Here is a 25147-nt window from a genome sequence, read left to right on the forward strand (position 1 = left end):
AGGGTTGGGGGTTCGATTCCCGCCTCCACCTTGTGTGTGTGGAGTTTGCATGTTCTCCCCGTGCCTCGGGGGTTTCCTCCGGGTACTCCGGTTTCCTCCCCCGGTCCAAAGACATGCATGGTAGGTTGATTGGCATCTCTGGAAAATTGTCCGTAGTGTGTGATTGTGTGAGTGAATGAGTGTGTGTGTGTGCCCTGAGATGGGTTGGCACTCCGTCCAGGGTGTATCCTGCCTTGATGCCCGGTGACGCCTGAGATAGGCACAGGCTCCCCGTGACCCGAGGTAGTTCAGATAAGCGGTAGAAGATGAATGAATGAAAATTATATAAAGGGCAAAAAATTATTATTCTTCATTAAGAATACTACTATATATACTAATATTACTTCAGATTAGAATCATTACAAATAAAACCCTCCATGATGGATGTACAGCTCTATGAGAAGAAATGATCTGTAATATTTTTGTATTTTAGGGAATACCTGGGGTTTCAGGAGACACAGGAGCTAGGGTGAGTTCCATATGTTCACAGTTCAATTTAAACTGCAAGAATCTTTACCCATCAGCATAATTAAGTAAAAAAAAATAGGCCTTTTTAATTATAATCCAAAAAGTTACCAAAGTACATCATTCAACATGACCTAAAACATCTGTGTTGTGATATGGATATTCTGCTATAATACTGTGTTCATTCCAGTATTTCTGCACAGGCAATATTGTTTGAACATACAGTATTTACACTGGTCACCGCTGTTTCTGTGTATTGTCTTTTTGTGTATTGTCTTGTATGTATTGAAGTATGTCAGAGTGGTGCAGGACATGTATGAGAGGAGCAGGACACTGGTGAGGTGTGCTGTAGGTCAGACAGTGGAGGTGGGACTGCATCAGGGATCGGCTCTGAGCCCCTTCCTGTTTGCTATAGTGATGGACCAGTTGTCAGAGGAGGTCAGACAGGAGTCTCCTTGGACGATGATGCTTGCAGATAACATTGTGATCTGTAGTGAGAGCAGGGAGCAGGTAGAGGAAAACCTGGAGAGGTGGAGGTTTGCGCTGGAGAGAAGAGGAATAAAAGTCAGTCGTAGTAAGACTGAGTACATGTGTGTGAATGAAAGGGAGGGAAGTGGAACAGTAAGGTTACAGGGTGAAGAGGTGAAGAAGGTACAGGAGTTTAAGTACTTGGGGTCAACAGTCCAGAGTAATGGAGAGAGTGGAAAAGAGGTAAAGAAGCGAGTGCAGGCAGGTTGGAATAAGTGGAGAAAGGGGTCAGTTCTGTGTGATATTATATCAGCGAGCATCAAGGGGAAGGTGTACAGGACAGTGGTGAGACCGGCCATGCTGTATGGTTTAGAGACAGTGTCACTGAAGAAGAGACAGGAGTCTGAGCTAGAGGTAGCCGAGCTGAAGATGTCGAGGTTCTCTTTGGGAGTGACAAGATTGGACAGGATTAGGAACGAGTACATCAGAGGGACAGCTCAAGAAGATAGGGCTAGGTGGAGAGAGATGATTCGCTGTGGTGACCCCTGAAGGGAAAAGCCGAAAGAAGAAGAGTGTTGTCTTTTGTCCTGAACTGTCCTTTTGTCCTGCACTGTTTACACCAGGTTGCACAGACACACTTTATGTATCTAGGACTAACTTTCTAAGTCTTTAGCCCTGTCTTTGTTTTATGTAGCACAATGATCCTGGAGAAATGTTGTCTCATGTCACTGTGTACTTCAACAGTTATATATGGTTGAAATGACAATAAAAGCTTCTTGACTTGACTTGAATAAAAACCTCATTTTGTTATTATTACATTGTGATTTTCAGGGTGAAAGAGGACCACAAGGAGTAAAAGGAGATCAGGTATGTGCTATGACACTTAAATATGTAGTTCTTTTTTCTAATATTTGTAGAATATTTGTAGAATTTAGACAATTTTCATGTATTGTTCTGCAGGGAGATCCAGGAGAAGATGGCTCACCCGGTAAACCAGGGACTCCAGTGGTTAGTGTTGTGTAGTAAATCACGTCGCTTCTTAAGTGTTTGTCGTTTAATTAAAACAGTCTGAATCTATGAAAAACAGAAACTAAAACAGAGCCAAATCAAATAAGCTAGAAAAAATTAGGTTACATATTTCAGTATCAATGTTTTGTTTGAATGTAGCTTGTAATATGGGGGGGATGTGGTAGCTCAGTGGTTAAGGTGTTGGGCTACTGATCGGAAGGTCATGGGTTCGAACCCCAGGTTCACCAAGCTGCCACTGCTGGGCCCCTGAGCAAGGCCCTTAACGCTCAGTTGTAAGGCACTCTGGATAAGGGTGTCTGCTAAATGCCGTAAATGTAATATTAATTGAAAGCCAAGCCCAGGTTTGTCAGCTGTGTTTAAAAGTCAGAAGCCAACACAGGAAGTGTGTCTGATGATGAGAGACTTTTACACTGTACTCGCACTTACTGTATAAATAGCAAGAAAGCTAACAATAATTTTACTGTCTTTTTCAGGATGTGAAGAGAGCACTTTCAGATTTTGGCATTGAGGTACTCAGAGGTGTAATGCTGAAAATAATAGGTGGGTTTTATATTGAGCAGGTGTGAGAACCTCTCGTTTTTCTCCAGGTCAGGGATCTACAGGCGGTGATGGAAAATAAAGATGTCCTGATGAGGGAAATAGTAGAACGAACAAATAAAGGAGCAAAAGGAGATAAAGGAGATTTAGGACCCCAAGGCCCCACTGGTTCAGATGTAAGTGTGTGTGTGTGTGTGTGTGTGTGTGTGTGTGTGTGTGTGTGTGTGTGTGCGTGCGTGCGTGTGCATGAATTCAGGGATGTGTGCTGACCATGGTGCTGAACTGACACAACACAATTTTTTTTTGTATTGTGTATTTGGTTTTTGTAATTTGATATAATCATGTCATCATCATCATCATCATCATCATCATCATCATTATCATCATCATGTAGATGTTTCACAAGATTAAACATAACATTAAACAGATATAAAGAAAGATGTATTTATGACACCTTGTCTGTCATAAGGAGAATACATTAAGGACGTTAGAGGCCGCCTTTGGAAAATCCAACCTCGCTTTTTTTTGCTTTTGCATTTAATTTTTTTAACCCTATGGTAGCTCAACTCATTGACTTTTTGCAGCTATTGCAGTATTCATACATGTGTACACTAATTTATTACTATATATTCCCCCTTACTCCACCCTTCAAAACAGCTCCTTAACCACACACTCACTGGCACTTTGCTCTGTTGTAAATGGGGGAAAAAACATTCCAGGATGTGCTCTAATAGAAAAATAAATTCATCACATCACCTAAAACTGATCATTTTCCAATAGGAATATTCACTTTGAAGATAAACTACTGGTAAAATTACTTGCGGACTAAATGAGGAAATGATGAGGCAACAATCTGTATCCCTTTGAAATGTATGTGATTTACAGCTAAACTGACAGAAATTTAATATAACCAGCAACAAGCATTCTGAAGTTGTACTTGAAATGATTGGGACTCTAAGTGTTTCTTGTCTTTGTTGGTTAATGCTGCATTTGCGCTGGTGCTACTTTAAAGAAATGTAAGTAAAAGTATAAGAAATCAATCAGCACTGCGATGCTTCAAATATCTCAAACATCTATTTTTTTTTGTTTCATTGAACACCTGAAGGGTGCTCGAGGATTTCCAGGGGAGCGAGGAGTAAAAGGTGATAAAGGAGACACGGGACCTCCTGGTCTCCAGGGTCCTACAGGCAGGGCTATTGGAGAAAGAGGCCCAGAAGGTCCTCCTGGACAGGCAGGTGAGCCTGGCAAACCAGGAATACCTGGAGTACCGGGAAGAGCTGGAGAATTAGGAGAGTCTGGTAAACCTGGAGATAAGGTAGGGACAAGAAGAGTTTTTTCTTAAATAAAAGCTTTTATTAACTTGATTCTAAGTCAGGATTCTCAACATCAGAGATGTCTGCTCCTTTGAGCAACATTTAATGATTTGGTCATTGTTATCTCAATAGGACTTTAAACATCTATTCATAACTAGACCTCTGGTTAATTAGCCTCTAGCTTCTAAGGAGTGATATACTGTTAAATTAGTACAGTACAGTACAGCTAATTGGAAAGAAATTGATAATTAAACACTTCTTGTGTGAGTCTATGTTAATCAGTGTAGCTTTTAAATGAGCTGATACAGCAAACACACATGCAAAGTTCAATCTTACCTTATTTTGTCACTTGCCTTATGTGCAGTGTCCTTGGCAGAACATATAATCTGCTTTAAAATGCTAATCACAAAGTGTTTCTCATATAAAGCTTTAAACTCAACACCTGATTCTGAAGGTATGGATAAATAGCTGATCAGATGGAAAGCTCCGCAGGACAGTGATAATCCAGGGCTGGAGCTGACAAAACACTTATGTAAGATCAGGAGTGATGAATAGCAGGGCATTTCATTACAATTTTGTCTCAATCTACATTTTTCAGGGAGAGAGAGGAGAGAGAGGAGAAAAAGGGGAGACGGTGAGCGCCAATATCCTAAAAAACATCAAGAAAGATATTTGTGTGTATCTGTATATACAGTAAACTTTAATATTTCACCTATTTGACCTCAGGGTAAATCTGGGATAAATGGTGTTGCGGGACCTCCTGGACCTAAGGTAAATATAAAAACATAGTATGTATGTAGTCTATGGTTATCTTGTTATGGTTATCTAGCGTCTGTAGTGTTAATTTCGTCAGACGAGACGAGACGAAATATGTTCGTCAACAGGCTTTTTTTTCATGACTAAGACGAGACGATGACGAGACTGCACCACTGTCCAAAAACGCTGACTAAGACTAAATTAACATGCATTATTGTTGACGAAAAAAGACGAGGTGAAAATGTTTTGTATAAAATAAAAACTAAGATAAAATCTCTTCATTTTCGTCTACAATTGTCTCTGCTTTTTCATCAGCTGTTACGCCTTTAAAATATTCAGAACGAGTTCGCGGCTTCGCACTGTTTAGTGTGTGCGTAGAAAAAATTCATCCACACGCCACTCAAAAAAAAAACCTCCTGATTGCAAGTCCACCCTAGGTCTAGGCTTTTTGTGTTAAATTATATTTCCTGTCGCTGCGCAGGCTCTTTTATTGTACAAGACAGCTTATGTCCCGATGACCGGTCTTTGCATTACGATTAAAAGCAGTATGAATAAAGTAAAAAATGTTATGTGCTGTCAAGTTCGAGTGAAACATATGTGACATATTTTTTTGCTGAAATGTTTATCAGTAATAATCTCAGTAATAATGTGTTATTTTAAAAAAAGGCTACAATTTTTTGACTGAAACTAGACTAAAATTAAAAGACTTTTAGTCGACTAAAACTTGACTAAGATACCTTGAGTTTTCTTTTGACTAAAACTAGACTAAAATGACGAGACTTTTAGTCGACTAAAACTTGACTAACAAAAAAGATATGTGAATGACTAAATATGACTAAAACTAACAAGGACATTTGGCACAAGACTAAGACTAAATTAAAAATAGGTGACGAAATTAACACTAGCTATCTATTGTGCTATTTCCGTCTTTATACTACATGTGAATGTTGTATGTGTTCTAGGGTGACTCCATAGTTCAATCTGTTCCTGGTCCACGGGGTCTACCAGGCCCTCAAGGTATTAAAGGAGAAGAGGGTGTACAAGGACCTCCTGGACCTAAAGGAGAGCGGGTCAGTGGTGAATGCTTTCTGCTTTTGTATTCCAGATATATCCATAATAAAAAAAAATTATTTCATTATGGTTTTTGGTTAAGCGTTTGGTACAAATGCTAGGTGACAAGAAAGTTGTAATTTGAAGAGGCTACTGAGGTAATGGTGAAGGATTTACGGAGGGTAGGGTTAGAGGTTTACTTAGGGTAGGGTTGAAGTAATTCGGGTTAAGGTTGGGTTTACGGAGGTTAGTTTCAGTGCTAATGGGATTAAGGTTGCCAAGTGTATGTTTGGGGCTTTTGGGATTATGATTGTGGAAGGGGAGGGGTTTGTTATGGTTATGGAAAAGGTTACCTAGGGAAGGGTTGGGAGTTACTGGTGTTAAAGGTTGGGTTACTTAGGATAGGTTTGGGATTACAGAGGGTAAGGGTGAGGGTTACTGAGGTTATGGCTAGAGCTATTGGGATAAGTGTTTCTGAGGTTAGAGTTGGGGTTCCCGATGGTAGAGTTTGAGTTGTTGGGATTAGGGTGAGGGTTACTGAGGTTAGATTTGGTGTCCTTCATTCTAGGGTTGGGGCTTTTAGGATTAGGTTAGGGGTACTGGGTATAGGATTGTTGGTACTGGGGTTTGGGTTCATGTGGGTAAGGTTGTGGTTATTGCTAGGATTGTCGATATTGGGATTAGGGTTACTGAAGTTACTGATGGTAGGGTTTGAGTAGTTGGAATAAGTTGTGACTTACTGATGTTATGTGTGAGGTTCTGGAGGTTACAGTTGGGGTTTTTGGGAATAGAATTACTAGAATGACTAGAGTAGAATGGGGGCACTGGGCTTATGGTTCCTGAGGGTACATTTTTCAGTTTCATGGGGTTAGGGTTAGGGTTACTGTAAGAGGGTTAGGGTTGTTAGGATTAGGTGGTAGGGTTGTAGTGTTTGGGATTACTGAGGTTGGAGTTGGTGTTCTGGATTTTTGGGTTTGGTTACTAAGATCAGCAGTGGACATGCTAGGGTTATTTCTACTGAAAGCATAATGCATAACATGCAAACATGTCATCATAGTTATTTACTGTTGCTGCACTGCTAAAATGTTTTTTGTATTTTCCTCCACTAAACAGGGAGTTTCAGGTTTCCGTGGAGAGAAGGGCGATAGGGGAGAAGTAGGGGAAAAGGGCAGAGATGGCCTCCCTGTAAGTGTCATCCTCCTCAGTTCCATTACAAGGCTGATTTACCTCACATATCACTTTAACAAGTTTGTGTGTGTGTTTTTAAGGGTTTAGCAGGAGAACCTGGGAAACCTGGACTGGATGGAAAGCCGGTAAGAAAGCAACTGCTGTTTTTGTAAAATTGTAATTATTTATTGTGTAAGTTAAAGTTTATAGCTTTAAGAAAATAGACACCTTTCAGTAACATTACTGTAGATTAGAAATGCAGTGTATTTTTTTATTTGGTAGAGTGGTTACTGTTGTTTTGCTATAAATAGCACAGGCATAAATATTAGATTATGCATTTAAACTCTTACTTTAGTAAGATGACCTGAAACTTGAAGCCTCACAGAAGGCTTTTCTCTGTAGGGAAATCTTAAAAGCAAAAGGGTTTCAGTGTTTACTGGAGTGTGCTTTTTATACTCTTATTATTCACTACAGAGAGAGAGATAAGGTGGTTTAATTATTTACACACTTTTAGAAATATGTACAGTTAATTGTTAAACGAGGGATTGGTAAAACATATCGATATTGATGTGCAATTAATCTACATTATTTTTATGTAATTCTAATTACTTATGCCTATTAGAAGTAGCTGTGCAGTGCTGTGTAACTTATAAATCAGTTTTGTCATAGGTATGAAGCTTTGACCTGTGGTATGTAAAAAAAAAATAAAAAATAAAAATAAACGACTTTTAAGGATTATAGAGTGGTGACTGAGTAAGAAAAGAGTAAAGACAGGTGGGTAAAGACTCAACCTCACTCCTTTATTTATTCCCTTCTGGAGCAGGGTTTAAAGGGCTCATCTGGTCTACCAGGCCATCCTGTGAGTAACATTAGCCCACCAGTGTAGCAGGATCTGGGGATTGGCTGTGAGAGCTGTACTAGTTTACTGAAGCTCTTTCTCTTTGGCTGAGGCTCCACAGAAAAAACTGTAGAAAGTAACCAATGCAGCACCGCTATTAACACCTCACCTTCCTGTCTTCTTTTTTCTTTCTTCCCCAACTACATGTCTGTCTTCTCCCTTTTTCCTTTATGTCACTGTCTTCTTGTCTGTGATTTATCTGTACTGCCCTTTTAAACTTCTCTCTCTATATTCTGCCTCTCCCTTTTCTCTCATCCTCTTTCCTTTCTAGGGCTTGCCTGGGTTCCCAGGAGTGCTGGGCAGACCGGTAGGTTTTCTGTGGCTGGGAATGTTGGCTGCAATGCTTTGTATTGGGAGTTGGGAGGGGGGAAGGGAGTGATGGTGTCCTGCTGATGATGTCTGTCTTGATTCAGTGTGGTCTTGTAGTATTTATCTCACAGGTGTCAAACTCATTGTCTCAATTTCTGTTCTGGCATTTGTTGTACCACCATGTTGTTGAATTCTGCATTCTGATTGGTCAGAAAGTCTTCTATTTATCAAGATTTTATGAATAAACTTAATCTAACATGTTGACATATCTAAGGTAACAACTTGCTCGGGGTATAACCTTAGAACTCGGCTTGCACCTTGTGTTTATCTCAAGGTTTCTTCCTCATATCATCTCAGGGAGTTTTTTTACACCACCGTTGCCTCCGGTTTGAAATTTGGTTTAAAAGGTTTAAAACTGATTTTTTTTACTTTAAACTTTAATTTATTTTCTGTTTCCATACTTATATAAAGCTGCTTTGAGACAATGCGGTGTGAAAAGTGCTCTACAAATAAATTGAGTTGGATAGAGTATTGTCTTCTACTGTCTTCACTAGCTGTCATTGTAGCTATGCTGATTATTTTAGTGCAGTTTCACATTACAGATAAACCTGGTCATGAATTTCAGGATTTGACTTATAGTACAGAAACGCTGCTTTAATGTGAAACTGCTTTGAGTTTGACACCTGTGTGTTTTTATGTTAATGAGCGTCTTATAATTACTTACACAAATGTCGTGTGTGTGTGTCTGTGTGTGTTTGTGTAACACAGTTTGTTTTAATGATAAGTCATATATACAAGTATACCTGTGCATGCATATGTGTATAGGTGTACAGTATGTGCTAGTTCATACAGTACTTTGTGTGTGTGTGTGTGTTTGTGTGTTTGTGTGGCCGAGAGCTTCCGCTGTGTGTTAATGACGTTACATGTCTGTTATGCAGGGGAACTCTGGAGGGCCAGGGATTCAAGGACCACCTGTAAGTAAGAGCGGCACAAATGATTCCAATCTTTTACGTTTCCATCGCAAATGAGGCATTTATGTCATTTTGTACCAATAAAAAATGCTGTTTGAACCAAGAAACAGAGGAGCGAGGAGCATCAGTGTAATACTGATTCATTTCCAGAACAATACATCATAAAATATAGGACCTTTATATATGATATGAATAGTGTGTAAAGAAAACTACAATTTCTGGGAAAATATTTGCAGCTGTAAGGCTGCTTTTCCACTTGGTCTTTTCTTTTTTTATTGCTTTTTTTTGTTGCTTTTTCATGCTAATTATCCGGCTAAGTAACTATCCTAGCTTGGTGTCTAGGTCAGATTTATTATTATCAGTAATGTGACAGCGAATAAACACACTGTCTCACTGATCAAGCTGAACATGACCTGAATCAACATCGCTTTCTTACAAAATTATAAATTTAGTAAAAACGTTCATAACCTGCTCATGCTTCTGATTTTTATTTGTGTGTAAACTTACAGATAAGAAGACAAACTTGTAAACTTGGACTGTTTGCTTCACCTTTATTATATTATGTTCACAATGTTTAGCAGTCTCTGTTTTATATAAAGCTTCAGTGTCTTCATCAAAAACACATCTTTATTTTAGTTTGCAATATCAGAGTCTGATAGTACCATAAAGAACAGGTGTTTTATATGATTTTAAATAAAAAAGTTTTTAAATAAACTGCAAAAATGTTAACCGTAAATGACTTAGTAAAAGTAAAAGATTTAGCACTTAGGACTTAGTTGTTAGTTTTAATTATATTATAAATAACTCAACACTTTATTGGCATGGATAGTAAGTCAGAATAACTTTCATCCTTAGTAAGAGGGTGATAAATTAAATTTAAATTTAATTAGTGGTTAGCACGTTCGCCTCACACCTCCAGGGTTGGGGGTTCGATTCCCGCCTCCGCCTTGTGTGTGTGGAGTTTGCATGTTCTCCCCGTGCCTTGGGGGTTTCCTCCCCCGGTCCAAAGACATGCATGATAGGTTGATTGGCATCTCTGGAAAATTGTCCTTAGTGTGTGATTGCGTGAGTGAATGAGAGTGTGTGTGTGTGTGTGCCCTGTGATGGGTTGTCACTCCGTCCAGGGTGTATCCTGCCTTGATGCCCGATGACGCCTGAGATAGGCACAGGCTCCCTGTGACCCGAGGTAGTTCGGATAAGCGGTAGAAAATGAGTGAGTGAGTGAGTGAGTGAGTGAGTGAGTGAGTGAGTGAGTGTAATTTATTTGCTTAGCTGCTTTATAGAAAAATAAAAACGTGCTACAGGCGTTTTCCTTACCTGCCGACGCACTTGTTATTGTTCTGCTTTCCCGCCTGTCACCTGTTCCCACACAATGTTTTGTCCTATATACACCAGCCCTTTGTGTCTGTTTTTTTAATTCATATTTTATTTGTCACATACCCAATCATACACCATACAACATGATCATGACATCTCCCACCTGTTACAGATAAAATATTGACAATAAAAGGTCTGAATGATAATATATAGCGATCTCATATACTCTCATGATCAAGACTTGTTTTTCACCAACAGTTTGTCCTCCATGTTTGTTTTTTTCTTCTTTGTGACCTGATTGGACTGGGTTAACATTTTCTTTAACTTTCCTCTTTTGTCCAGCAGAGCTGTGAAACAAAACATAACATGCAAAATATGGGTTAGATGAGAAAAGAAACACACCACGTGTAAAGAAAAAAACAAATGCAATTTCACTGGCAATTTCAATGGGATGCAAAAAAGCTTAATTAATATAAAAATGCTACGGCACTTTCTTAAAGTAGCAACAAATGATAAAAAAAAATCTTTTTTTCATAGAAAAATGGATCAGCCTTTTAGTGTTTACTGTTTTTCAGCACTGTTTTGGTAGAAAAACTTTATGTATCTAATTTCTATAGTTATTCATACATGTGCAACCTCACAAACACACAGAGAACCGTCTGATTCTGGGTCTCATTACAGGGACAAGTGGGTCCTGTAGGACCTCCAGGACCACCAGGTGTGAAGGTCAGTGTACTGCAGAGGTGTTGGTCTTTATTCAGTCATACCAGCGTCTGACTGTTTGAGTACAGGGGTGTGTGTGTGTGTCTGTGTGTGTAAATCATGTAGGGTGACCATGGAGAGGCAGGAGTAGGAATTCAAGTAAGTCTATTTATTAAATATTCTGTTTAAATGTTTCTAAGATGTGTCACTATGTTTCATGGATAAAACACAGACATCTTCCTGATGAAGTTTTTTTTTTCTTTACAGGGTCCTCCGGGACCACAAGGCATCCGAGGATTGCCCGGACTTACAGGCACACCAGGAGCTATAGTAAGACAAACCCTACTCTTCAATAGTCTAATTAACTAATAGAGCAGATGAAACAGAGGTTAGGGAAGCGATGTGATTATTAATTATGTTTTAGTCCACTCCCATTTTTGTCTTCCATTAAAAGTAACATAATTCATAATTACTAACATAATTCACGTCAAAATTAGGTTACAAATGTAGATGTGACCTAAAGCCAGCTTTATGCTGTACAATATTTGCCCAGATTTTGTAAATCGCAGGACACAAGACGATTATGATTACACTACACTCAGGGACACTATCACAATGTTGGCAATGGAAAAGCTTCAACAAAAGATGGGAACGGTTTATAGAGACAAAATATCTCATGGGAGGACAAACAAGACACGACACAGAAACACCTAGAGGATGAATTACAGCTTCCAGGCATGAAGCTAGCTAATTAGCGCCCAGTGCTCTGTGTGCAGAGTTTAAGTCATGTTATAGCAAAGTGAATCTTTTTTATGCTTTGCTCTATAAGAGATATGGCAGAACAGAACATTAAAGAACGGTCTTTTTTGTTTAATCTGGAAATTTAATGGTGTCAAAAATGGGGTTGGTGTCAAAAATCCCACTTTATTAAAAACGCAGCAAGTCCAAGATACCTGAAGATCGTCTGAATCAATCCAGATGTGATCCAGGTTCTTATACAGTTCTACAAGACACCTCAAATACTAACCACAAATTATTCATCACACTCTTATTCTGATTACTCTTATTGAATGCTGATTACACCTAAGGTTTGTCTTAATCATACATTAGTCCAGTACTGATTTGTCAACAACACCATGAGCATCAACAGCTTCTTCACGTGTCAGGTGCAAATACGGACACTCAGTCCATATAATTGGCTCCGTTGTTTTAACCCTTGCTGATGCAGCCTGGTTATTGTAGGAAGCTTGTTTTTAAACCCTACTAGTTGAAAGTAATAAGTACAGAAAGCTACCATATTTTCCGGACTATAAGCCGCAACGTTTTTCCCACGCTTTGAACCTTGCGGCTTAAATGATGACATGGCTAATATATAAATTTTTTCCCGCTTTCAATTTATTTATTTTTTTCAAAAAAACATTCTGTGACATGCTCAGTTTTTTGGCGGCATGAAGCTTTCATTAGACCAATGAAATTGCCAAACGGGTTAACTCTGACACCGAAGGAGATGACTTCAGTGCTTTCAGTGCACAGGAGGAGGAAGATAGTGACCAATGACTTTCTTGTTAGGCTACTGTTTACTGCTAATTTTTTATTTTTTGTTACAAGCCGTGTTTCGTTAAGGCATTCACTAAATTTCAGGGGTTTTGTTACCACGACGTAAAGTTCGTGTTTCCGGAGGTCTTGGAAAAACTCTTTTTAAAAAAAGAGCATATTACGAAGGACAAAACAGTCATACAGGTAGATTTATTTTAGAAAACAAATAAACAACCAAAAACTACGGTTATGGTTAGGGTTATGGTTAGGGTTAGGGTTAGATTATCAAATAGGCCACGCCTACCCAATGATGCAATATCTGTTACGCTGTTCTGAAATCCCTGGAAATAAGTGCATCCCATTTCGTTAAGGACTTTATTTTTGTGACAAGCCGTGTTTCATTAAAGCCTGTGTAAAGTTAATTTGTTTCAATGTACCTGTAGGCACCTGCGGTTTATAGACATGTGCGGCTTATTTATGTTCAAAATAATATATTTTTTAAAATTCAGTGGGTGAGGCTTATATTCAGGTGCGCTCAATAGTCTGGAAATTATGGTAAACATTGTTTAAAGTGGCCACCAGGTTTATTACCAGGTAAGGAGAGCATCAAACCATTAACAGAAAATCTACTGATAGAGGTTTTCTTTCTAAGGTTGGTGTCTACTGTGACTTGTGAAAAAAAATCTGTTGTCCAAATACTTATTCTGATGTTCCGTTTTTGATTTGTTCACCCCATTATAGATTAAGACACCAGAACTGAGACATTATGAGACATTTTCAATCAGTAAAAAGAATCGTCTGTTGTGTCTGTGAGTCTGATCTAAAATGACTCTGTTGTTCTTTCAGTGTGAGACGTGTGTTTGTCCCTCTTTTGATAATCTTTCACTGAATTTTAGTGTTGAAGATAAATCTGAGCTGCTTTTTAGATGAACAAACACTTGGAGCATCTCAGAGAGCAGGATTGGGTTTGATATCAACATTTACTCTGAAGATACAAACATTTGTGTGGGAAAAAAACAAACCGCTTTTGTTTCTTGCAACTTTTCTATGAATATATCACCTCTACTATTGTAGATAAAAACAGAAATACTGATGAAACTCTACAAAGTCCTGAGTGTTTACTTTCATATGAGCTTCATATTAACACCACTGTGGAGTGAGACGTGATAAAGACATTCAATCATCAACAAAACAGGAAGCAGCAAGCAGAACAAAACACACATTATTATTATTGATATTATTATTATTATTAGTAGTAGTAGGAGTAGTAGTATTAGTAGTAGGAGTCGTAGTATTAGTAGTAGGAGTAGTAGTAGTAGGAGTAGGAGTAGTATTGTATTCATCAAATTCTGATTTCTAGTAGGAGTTAGAGGACAGGCTCTACTGAGGCACATGGACAGTTTAGGTTCTTCTGGAGCTGTAAGCAAACAATAAAACATTGCAACCAATAAACTGTATATGCCAAGACCGCACAAGTCTCCTGATTCAGATATGAACAATTTTGGCTGTAGTCTATGATAATTGATGGCTTTTGTCACACAGATGACTGGTGTTCTGTGTCATGCAGCTCTTTTGAATTTAGCTGGTGTGGGATGTTGTGCCTCTAGCTGCCTCACACAGTTGCTTTAGTTCTTCTTTCTGCTTTCTCTCATCTCTGCTTTATCTTCATGCTCTACCGCAGATACTGTACAACACTGGTCCGCATCCCGTTTAGCACACAATCGAAAATGGATGTGTTTATCTTCGTCTTTAGTCTTCGGCTGCATAGCATAATTTTGTACTGCATGATTTTCCATTGAGGTGTTACTGTATAAATACAACATGACAAGGCGCATAAAGTCCCCGTCTCTGCACCGCTAACTGAAGCGTGAAAGTCCGGTCGAAGGTTGTCACGGAGGTGCAGCTTCAGGTCACTTGATGTAAAGTGGCAAATGGCAGTTAGGATTATTTATTATTTATAGTTAAAGTTATGATTATTTAATTAACCTTTGTGTTTTTCAGTGTAGTAAGTCTTTAGGACACAAGGCTAAGATTGACTAAGCTGTGTTAATTTTTGTTGATTAAACTTGGAAAGAAATAGAAATAAAGAGAGAGAGCGACAACAGAAATGAACTTATCTTATAGATTTACATATGTATAATGTTCCAGAACTGTAAACAAACTAAAAATAATATTTATTTGCTAAACCTGCAACTAGGTATCGAAGGTACTTTATTTTTCAGGCTGTCTGGTCATTTGTCCATCTGAGATTCTTGTTAGCTTGTTGTGATATCTCAAGAATGATTTCGGAAAATGTTCCAAAAAGGGGGCCAAGGTTATCAAGGTCATGTGTACAAAATTATTACAAAATGCACTAGACTTGGTGCCCAGACATAAACCATGAAAGGACTCGGAGTAAGAAAGATCTATAGAAAAGTTTACTTAAATTAAAAATGTTTAAACATTATTTGTCAGAAAATTCCTCCACTGGAGCAAATCAGACCCACATGCATGGATAGCAGCACAAACAGGGGAATTTATTTTAAAACAACAGAACTACAGACAGTATCATGTTTAAAACCCAAATACATGAAACCAATAACCAAAAACCAGTAGACAAAACCGGGAGACAAAAGACGAAGACTCAGCTAAAACTCACACAAGACGACAGGTAGTAAAACAGGGAAAGTAATCAGAGAAGGGATAAGGATCGAGCAGGACAAAGACATGAGCACCAAACATAAACAAAGAAAGAAACATGAATAGAAAATAAACAAACCTTTCCAAGCCATACCTGATTATGTAATGTACATGAAACTTATATTTCATCTTACATTTTATCTGATTTTTATACAACTAAGCAATTGCTGGTTATGGGCATTGACAAGTGCCCAGCAATGGATGCTTGGTGGACCTGGGATACAAATATACAACCTTTCAATAAGTGATCCTCTATTCTACACATCCCAAACTAATGATCAAGTCAAGTCAAGAAGCTTTTATTGTCATTTCAACCATATATAGCTGTTGCGGTACACAGTAACATGAGACAGCGTTTCTCCAGGACCAGGGTGCTACAGTACATAAAACAAAGACAGAGCTAAGGACAGTAAATTAGTCCTACAGTAGATACATAAAGTACATCTGTGCAACCTGGTGCAAATAGTGCAGGACAAGACAAACAAGATAGTGCAGGACAAAAGACAGTGCAAACAAAAAATACAAGACAATACACAAAAGACAATAAACAGAAACAGCGCCGACTAATGTAAATACTGTATCAGTACTAAACGATAGGTTTTCTGCCTCATCTCATTAGCACTGATTTAGACCCACATAGACAGATCATGCAGCTCATACAGTAATGATGGAGTGACACAGACATCAGTGCAATAAAAATACCATTAAACTCCATCAGATTCATTAATTGTCTATCGGTTTTGGATGATGGCATGCCACCCACACCAGGAAACTCTTCTGATGGCCCTGGACAGTGAGGAAGAGTTCACCATGAGACCCATATCCATTCTGGACAGTGAACACAAAGCACAAAGCAGTCACAAAGCAGCTTTATGGAAACCTATCAATTCAGGATGAACATTTTAAATTCATAAGCAAAACGTTTATTCATAATTATGTTAGTTACTGTGATATTTTCCAAAAGTTTTACATATCTTAATAATTAGCTAATTTTTCATTAGATCTTTATGAGTATGTAGATTTTATGCTGTATAATGTTATAAATATGATATAAATGTTTAGATTTCATTAATCTAGTTTTGGCTTGCTGATGACCAGAGTTTACTGTGAAACTTTGCCTCATCAATGAAGCTTATATTCTCTAATGCATGCTTAGGTGAAAATGTTTGTAATGGTCTATAAATAAGTCCGGTCTGTGATCCACCAGTGAGTCCATACGGTTATCTATCGGTTATACATGTACTGTATGGTACAGTGGACATTTTGAGCTAGCCGTTGTTTATGTAATTCACATAATATAGTTCACACAGGTGCAGATTTGGCCACTATTTTACTTTGCTTTCTGTGTAATAATGCCTAAAGTACAAATATGCATGTATGGTATTAAATAAATTGATATTAGTGATAATATCATTTATTTTATTCTGTTATCAGCATGTTCTCTTTTTTTACACTGTTGATAGAATGACAGTGACAAGATATCTGTTGCCAAGACAAACAAGTAGGGAAACTACAGGCAGTACAGACGCTTACGTGGTTCCACAGACTCTGAGTTTCCTGTTTAAACAGGAACCTGGACCACAGCTGAGGTCTGCTGACTCACGCTCTCTCCTGAGTGTCTTCAAACTCTTTTACTCAAACACAAACAGCCAGACTGACAGGGCAATTGCAAATTATTGCAAACAGAAATGAAGAGATGTCAGCATCAGTGAGCTGTACCGCTACATTGGACTGATATTCTACATGTCCGTGTTGAAGGTGAGCACCATTACTGACTGCTGGCAACAGGGGCGGTACATAAAATCCAAGCCAACCAAGTGGTTTGTCATTGTGGATTCATCAATAGGATACACTGTGGACTGTGCTAGCTACTGTCCTAGAGGCCTTTAAGCAAGAAGAAAGAAGACGTTTCTTATTTATTAAGAACTTTATAATTACCATATATATAACAGCATGGTGAAATTCTTCACATATCCCAGTTTTGGAGGTTGGGGTCAGAGCCCAAGGGCAACTATGATGCAGCACCCTTAAAGCAGGGAGGGTTAATGGCCTTCGTCATGCACCCAACGGTGGTGACCCAACTTGGTAGTGCTGGAACTTGAACCCAGACCTTCCAAACAAGACCCTTAACCCTTAGTTGCTCAGTTGTCTAAATGTAAGGGCATTTGCCAAATAATACAAATGCAAATTCAAGTCAAATCAAGACGCTTTTATTGTCATTTCAACCATATATAGCTGTTGCAGTACACAGTGAAATGAGACAACCTTTCTCCAGGATCATGGTGCCACATAAAACAAAGGGGACAGAGCTAAGGACTTAGTATGTTTTTCCTAGCCACATGAAGTGCAACTGTGCAACCTGGTTCAAACAGTCCAGGACAAGACAAACAAGACAGTGCAGAACAAAAGACAGTGCAAACAAAAAATTACAAGACAATGCACAAAAGAAAATACACAAAAGGCAATAAACAGAAACAGCAACGACCAGTGTAAATGGTGTATGTTCAACAATATTGCGTGCAGTAATACTAGAATGAACACAATGTCATAGCAGTAGTTACCTGAGATAATATAAATGGTTGTGCAAAAACAGCAAACGACTGAAATGTGAGACATTATGTGCAAAGAGCAAAAAAAGAGCAAAAACAGGGTGCAAAAACAGCATGTAAACAGTTTGATGGATATATATTGGAAGTGTGTGTATTTGGTGTAGGTCTGTGCAGTCCATACAGTTGATGTGCGTGTGTATGTTGTGCTCAGAACACTTCAGTTTCACTTATTAAGGAGTCTGGTGGCTTGTGGGAAGAAACTGTTACACAGTCTGGTCGTGAGGGAACCCGAATGCTTCGGTACCTTTTTACAGACGGCAGAAGGGAGAAGAGTGTGTGTGAGGGGTGTGTGGGTTCATCCACAATGCTGTTGGCTTTGCGGATGCATCATGTGGTGTAAATGTCCATGATAGAGGAAAGAGAGACTCCAATGATCTTCTCAGCTGTCCTCACTATCTGCTGCAGGGTCTTGCAATCCGAGATGGTGCAGTTCCCAAACCAGACAGTGATGCAGCTGGTCAGAATGCTCTCAGTGGTCCCTCTGTAAAAAGTAGTCAGGATGGGGGAGTCCTGACTCATTGTTCTTGCTAATGAGACCCACCATGTTCGTGTCATCGGCGAACTTGATCTGTGCGAACTTGCACGGTTCGATCTGTGCATTGCTGCACAGTCGTGAGTCAGAAGAGTGAACAGCAGTGGACTGAGCACACAGCCCTGAGGGGCTCCAGTGCTTAGTGTGGTGGTGTTGGAGATGATGTTCCCGATCCGGACTGACTGAGGTCTCCCAGTCAGGAAGTCTAGGATCCAGTTGCAGAGGGAGGTGTTCAGTCCCAGCAGGCTCAGCTTCTCAAACAGGTGCTGAGGGATGATTGTATTGAATGCTGAACTAAAGTCTATGAACAGCATTCATACGTATGTGTCTTTATTGTCCAGATAGGTGAGGGCTAAATGAAGGGCCGTGGCAATGGAATTGTCTGTGTAGCGGCTTGGACGATACGCGAACTGTAGGGGGTCCAGTGAGGGTGGTAGCTGGGTCTTGATGTGCCTCATGATCCACTGTCCTGGAAGTGGCTGTGGATTGTCTGGGCATGTGTGCGCATTGCCTCACTGATGGCTCGGGGCAGTTTGGCCCTTGCTGTTCTTAGGGCCGCCCTGTCCCCTGGTCTGAAGGCTAGGTCTCTAGAGACACAGTGCAGAGGAGATACATGGAGGACAAAGATGTCCTGCACCTGTTATTGCATACGTATGTTACACCTGAGGGGAGTTGACTTGTCGGCTCAGCTGTACACTGCACAGCACAAAAGCCTGAATTGGTACAGAAAGCTCTTTCTACACTTCTTGGACATTATGGTTTATGGAGTTTATGATGCATTTCATTCCAGAGCTGTGTGGTGCATTATTGAAAGTAGCACCAAAACAAACCAGTAGACCATGTGCCAGATTTAGGAACTGAGCTGAGCTCAGATGCCTGGTACAGTATATTACTGCAGCTGGTATTGGAAATACCAGGAATGTGAAGTTCATGTGTGTCTTCGGTTGATTAGGAATGGTTTCCAGAAATGTAACTAATGTGTGTGACTATATGTCTAGAGATATGTGCTCAAAAATGACCTTTGGTTGTTAATTTGTTTACTATATTGTACATTATGTTGCAAATAATAATTTTTAGTATCTTCAGATTCTTTCTTTTGGTTTCCACAGTGGCCTTGCACCTTGATAGACTCATCACTCATCAATATTATTGACAATCCTTCACATTTACAACCTTCACATTTACAACCTTTCAAAAACAAAAATATCACACAAAAGTTAAATCAGTCATATGAACGATTGAACATTATAGTTTTTACAACATGTAAACAACATGTAAACAACAAGACTCAGGGCTACATAATCCAGTACTCAAATCAAGTAGTATAGTTAAAATCTATTTAGTGCATGTCTTATGGCTCTATTTTAGTGTCCTCACATATTACTGTAGCACAACTTGTGCTGAATTTGCCATTAATATGCTATAAGTCACTGGAATAAGAGCCAATCTCAAGGCATTTTAAAACATCTCCAGCATCTAAAAACTGCCATAGACTTATGAGGACTGAGGTTAACTCAGTTTGTACGAAGTGACCATATTCACTAAGGTTGTTAATGCCTTGATGAATGTACTGTATGTCTCCAAACAACATAAAAAAAAAGAGAAAAGCCCTGCCTGTCCACTTATCTCCAGCAGGGCAGATTACAGTAATGGCCTCTTTACTGGTCTATCCATCAGGCAGCTGCTGCACATTCTGAATATTAACCAGCATGAAAAGCCATGAACACATTACTATGTCTCTCAGTCAGCTACATGATTAAGTTCAAGATGTGTGAAAAAATTCAGAATTTAACTCAGAATTTAACACAGTCAGCTCCAGCGGCTTCTGGCCTCAGCTGTGCTGGACTGAGCTGGAACAAACCAGTCATTGGCTGTTGTTTATTTTTTTGATATTAGTATGTCTCACACCCTTGGGGGTTGGGGTTTCGGTCCATGCCTCCAGCTTGTATGTGTGGAGTTTGCATGTTCTCCCTGTACTACTGCTTCTCTGGTTTCCTCCCCAGCCTAAGAAACCTAAATGTATGTTGTTTGTGTTGTGTGTAGTTGTGCCCTGCAATTGGTTTACATCTTGTCCAGAGTGTTTCCTGGGTCCCCTTGGATATGTTCCAGGTTCAACATGACCCTGTGAACATTCTTAAAAATAAAGGTGCCAGGAAAAAGAGAGTTTCCCAAAGAACCTTTTAGTAGATGGTACTTAAAACTATTTTTTAATACTATGAAGAACATTTTTCTCATCTAAAGAACCTTTTTCCACAGTAAATGACCTTTTGTGCAATGAAACAGTTCCATGGATGTTAAAACATAAACCCTGACAAAGAACCATTTAAGATTCCTTTATTTTTAAGAGTGTATGGATATATTACCTTTAAAATGTGTCATTTAAGTAAACTCACCTTTGTGAGTGTGAGCTTTATAAATCTCAAAACTGGAAGTGCTTCTTAAACCCATTTAATTTATTTAATTTTATTACCCATTTATTTTGTTCAGAAGAATGAACTGAACCAGGATAATCTTTGCCTTGTACCTAGTGTGTGTGTGCGTGTGTGTGTGTGTAAGTGTGTCTGTGTGTTTGCACTCTTATCTGAATCTTGTTAATAACCTCTCAATGCAGAATCGGCAGACTCAGATGTCCCAGTAGGACCTAATTATGTTTCTTCTTTAGAAAGCGTTAATGGATTGCTAGAACATTCACTTCAGCTCATTTTCTCTCCTTACTCTAGCTTTATAACTGTATGTTTAATAATCAATTCAGAAAATAAATTCATTTCGATATATTTTTCTTACAAATGGTCCTAGCAAAGTATTTCAGTGAAGTGTTTAAAACATGAACCATCTCGGCTTCCGTAACAGGTGCTCTGATTTGCACATACATTTATGTTCATTATTTAGCTGAAAGTGGCTCATTGGGTCACAGACTAGCTACAAGGCTAGAGACATTAACCCAGAAACTGACAACATCGCTTTTTTAAATCTTAAAGACATCTTATGTAAATGCTTAAAGACAGAGAAGTGTGTGTTTTAATCCATGCTCACAAACACAAAGTCATTGTTACTAAAAAACAAGTAGTAAAGTGAAGCACCGCTTCAAAACAACATAGAGAGGCTTCTTACTGCCTTATACTGTATATCACCATGAACTAATGACTAATGGTTCAGTTTTTACAGGTGACTGATGTCACTATTAATGTCTAGTAAAATGTATGAGGGTTACATATAACATTCTTTGAAGGCTCAGTGAAATGACCTTCACACATTTTATTTGAATATTAACTTAATTTATGCTTATGATGCGTGTGATCTCTCATAGGGGCCACAAGGACCGGCAGGCCTCCCAGGACAAACGGTGAGCCTTGAATAACCTACAGCTCAGATCCATAACTGTACTGATCAGTGCCCTGTGAAGTTTTTGTCCCTCTAACACTCGCTGTTTTCCACAGGGAGAAGGAGGAAAGCCTGGGGTTCCTGGAAGAGATGGCATACCTGGAAAGGAAGGAACACCAGGCTTACCAGGAAAACAGGCAGGAATATGATTCAATTCCATGTCATCTATGTGTTTTAAATGTGTTTTTATGCTTGTGCTTTTTCTCACTCCTCATTCAATTCTCCACAGGGTATAGCAGGACCGGTCGGACCTTTAGGCCCGAAAGGCGAGCAAGGAGACACCGGGCCACCTGGAAAAGTAAGTATGAATATCTGAATGTAGTACAGGGTTGGGGGGGCACGGTGGCTTAGTGGTTAGCACGTTCGCCTCACACCTCCAGGGTTGGGGGTTCGATTCCCGCCTCCACCTTGTGTGTGTGGAGTTTGCATGCTCTCCCCGTGCCTCGGGGGTATCCTCCCGGTACTCCGGTTTCCTCCCCCGGTCCAAAGACATGCATGGTAGGTTGATAGGCATCTCTGGAAAATTGTCCGTAGTGTGTGATTGTGTGAGTGAACGAGAGTGTGTGTGTGTGCCCTGCGATGGGTTGGAACTCCGTCCAGGGTGTATCCTGCCTTGATGGCCGATGACGCCTGAGATAGGCACAGGCTCCCCGTGACCCGAAGTAGTTACACAGTGGTGATCACAGTGGATACCTGCCTGCTTACCTTTTGTGTTACATTTAAAAGAATTACAGCAAAAGCAGCAGAGTTTTATTTGTACCTGTAATATGGGACATAGCCGTATAGATGTATCACTGCTGAATACTAGATTCTGATTGGTCAGACACCTATTCATTTTTTTTCAATCAGAAGCTCTGATAATGTCCAGACTTTGACAATAGGGATGTTGTGGCGGTTTAGCTTTTGTTTAACCTTGATGGAAGGAGCCTAAAGTGTAACAGTCTGCATTTATTTTTTAATTCAAGTCTTAATGAATTCAAGAAAAGCACTCTTAATAGATGCTGTAACATAAAAATAACAGGGATTGAAATGAATATAAAAAGGATGACCTGCTATTCTGTAATAAATATAAAATGGCTTTTGTGTTAAGGGAATAAAACTCTCTGTGAAAAATTTCAGCTATAGCAGCCAAACACAAAGGTTTTTAGTCTGTACTTATTATTATGGAATTAAGATTATTACATTTATTCATGATTGTATTATTAGTGAAATAGTCAGGTATTTATGTCCATTTTTCTCTTTTTATTTCTCTCCTTCTCTCTGCAGTCAGTAGCTGGACCCCCTGGAGTGAAGGGAGAGCGGGTGAGTCACTGCACTGCTTACAGCTCAGCGTGTGATTCGTCATCTTGCATTATGAATCACAGTGAGCTGCAGCTCTATAGAGTGAATATCTGACACTAATAATTATTTTTCTTTGAATTTAAAAGGGTCCTACTGGTGATACACTGCCTGGAGTAGCAGGAGAGAGAGGTTTACCTGGACCGCAGGTGATTCTCATTGTGTCTCTCATCCTTCATAAAGTTCACATATCTATCCATACGTATTAATATTTAAATGTTTTCACCTGTAATAAAGGTACAAGATTTGAAAAGGATATAAAGAATGTGGAAAAAACATGTTTTGTATTTGCTTAAATTAATCAGTGCATCATCAGTGTATCTATTATTATTATTATTATTATTATTATTCACTTTTCTTCAGAACAATTAACATTGAACATTAATTTTCACACATTGTCTCACTTCCTGTTTATGCATTTTGCTTAAAGCCGGAAAGGCAAATAATAAAGCTTGTTAATGCTGAGAGTTTTGGATCTAAACCTTTGTATGAATCAATAAGTCAATCCTGTATTGCTTACAGGAATTTGTCTTTAATATCAAGAGTCATGAACTTTTACAATGCCAAATTTTGTTTTAAATATTTAGCCTAATATCAGCTACATCTAATGAAGATATAACAATCCCACTGGATCTTCATTGGACGTATCTGATATGAGGCTTCATTTTTATAACGAAATTTCTAACTGTAAATTTACATGCCTCATTGTTTATAGTACGACATGCGCTACAGTGCACCTTGTCACTTTAAAATGTGAAATCTATTTTTATATTATGTACTTTGTATAATAATAATAATAATAATAATAATAATAATAATAATAATAATAAAACGCATGAACGCACCAGCACAGCTCAATCAACATTCCTTAGAAATATGCAAATTAGGCTCGCTATCAACTCTACACATACTGTCTAGTTCCCTTGGGCTTATTTTGCATACTGAAAAATGATAAGCTTGATATTTTGTGAAACTTTTTTACACTTTGACCATCTGCAGACTCAAATTATTCACCCTGAAAAACATCCACGATTTAGCCATGTTGTAAAATTTAAGGTGTCTCTGAGAAGCAGATTTTACAGCACTGAAATTCCACAGTTATGTTTTTGAATCTCAGTTATCTTTTTTTCTCAGGGTATTAAAGGAGATAAGGGACCAGCTGGAATCAAAGGTGACCGAGTGAGTATAAAACCATGCATTAGGAACCCTGGCATCTCTTTTCCACACACAGGAGCACAAATCAGTCATATTTCATTGTGTTTTTGTCCTGTAGGGTACAAGCGGTGACCCGGGTGAGCCTGGTGAAAGTGTGAGTATCTGCTTATGCTATTAAGTAACAATCTGCTATATTATCTTTCTGGTGTGATTTTTAATGTGTTTTTTTTTTCTTATTTTATAATTTCAGGGACAAAGAGGACCTCTAGGACCTAAAGGAGCCAAAGTAGGGCTCTAACTCTGACTCTGTTACTAAAACTCAGCAGTGTCTCAGCAGTGTCTCAGTAGTGTCTCTGCTGTGTCTCAGCAGTGTCTCTGCAGTGTCTTCTCAGTGATTTTGTTGTTTTCTTGTTTGTATATTTCAGGGTGAAGCGGGTGTCGGAATGGTAGGCCCTCCAGGGCAGACTGGACCTGCAGGCTTAAAGGTATCAAACATATTTACAGCCACATACTAACATTATTAATCATACGCTCAGACAACACACAAAACACTGAGCAATTACAGAATTCTTGTTTTCTGATTACAAAGCAGGGGTCGATATGATGTTCTTATGATACACAATAAGAGTCATGAACTTTTACAATGCCAAATTTTTGTTTTAAATATTTAGCCTAATAACAGCTCCATCTAATGAAGATATAACAATCCCATAGGATCTTCATTGGACGTATCTGATATGAGGCTACATTTTTATAAAGAAATTTCATATGGCACCTTTTCACTTTAAAATGTGAAATATACTTTAAATATACAGATAACCAAGTTATTATGTTGGCTTTGTAGAAGCCAACATTCTGTTTCCTATTTCAGCTTAGACAAAATTTATAAAATTTAA

General features: G+C 38.8%; 1 protein-coding gene across 1 annotated transcript in view; it reads left to right on the forward strand.

Annotated features, from left to right (window-relative positions):
* Window positions 1-25147, forward strand: part of LOC132844213 (collagen alpha-1(VII) chain-like) — a 62509-nt gene that overhangs the window by 18961 nt on the left and 18401 nt on the right. Inside the window, exons 33-57 of the mRNA XM_060867430.1 lie at window positions 473-508; window positions 1804-1839; window positions 1933-1980; window positions 2475-2510; window positions 2589-2714; window positions 3644-3853; window positions 4450-4485; window positions 4578-4622; window positions 5570-5677; window positions 6771-6842; window positions 6926-6970; window positions 7994-8029; window positions 8970-9005; window positions 11001-11045; window positions 11148-11180; window positions 11289-11351; window positions 21685-21720; window positions 21815-21895; window positions 21988-22056; window positions 23025-23060; window positions 23186-23245; window positions 24231-24275; window positions 24370-24405; window positions 24502-24537; window positions 24677-24736. Coding sequence (XP_060723413.1) covers window positions 473-508; window positions 1804-1839; window positions 1933-1980; window positions 2475-2510; window positions 2589-2714; window positions 3644-3853; window positions 4450-4485; window positions 4578-4622; window positions 5570-5677; window positions 6771-6842; window positions 6926-6970; window positions 7994-8029; window positions 8970-9005; window positions 11001-11045; window positions 11148-11180; window positions 11289-11351; window positions 21685-21720; window positions 21815-21895; window positions 21988-22056; window positions 23025-23060; window positions 23186-23245; window positions 24231-24275; window positions 24370-24405; window positions 24502-24537; window positions 24677-24736 — 1470 coding nt within the window. The remainder of the gene's footprint in view (window positions 1-472; window positions 509-1803; window positions 1840-1932; window positions 1981-2474; window positions 2511-2588; window positions 2715-3643; window positions 3854-4449; window positions 4486-4577; window positions 4623-5569; window positions 5678-6770; window positions 6843-6925; window positions 6971-7993; window positions 8030-8969; window positions 9006-11000; window positions 11046-11147; window positions 11181-11288; window positions 11352-21684; window positions 21721-21814; window positions 21896-21987; window positions 22057-23024; window positions 23061-23185; window positions 23246-24230; window positions 24276-24369; window positions 24406-24501; window positions 24538-24676; window positions 24737-25147) is intronic.

This window comes from Tachysurus vachellii, chromosome 4, assembly GCF_030014155.1.
Source record: "Tachysurus vachellii isolate PV-2020 chromosome 4, HZAU_Pvac_v1, whole genome shotgun sequence".
In the NCBI taxonomy this organism is placed as follows: Eukaryota; Metazoa; Chordata; class Actinopteri; order Siluriformes; family Bagridae; genus Tachysurus; species Tachysurus vachellii.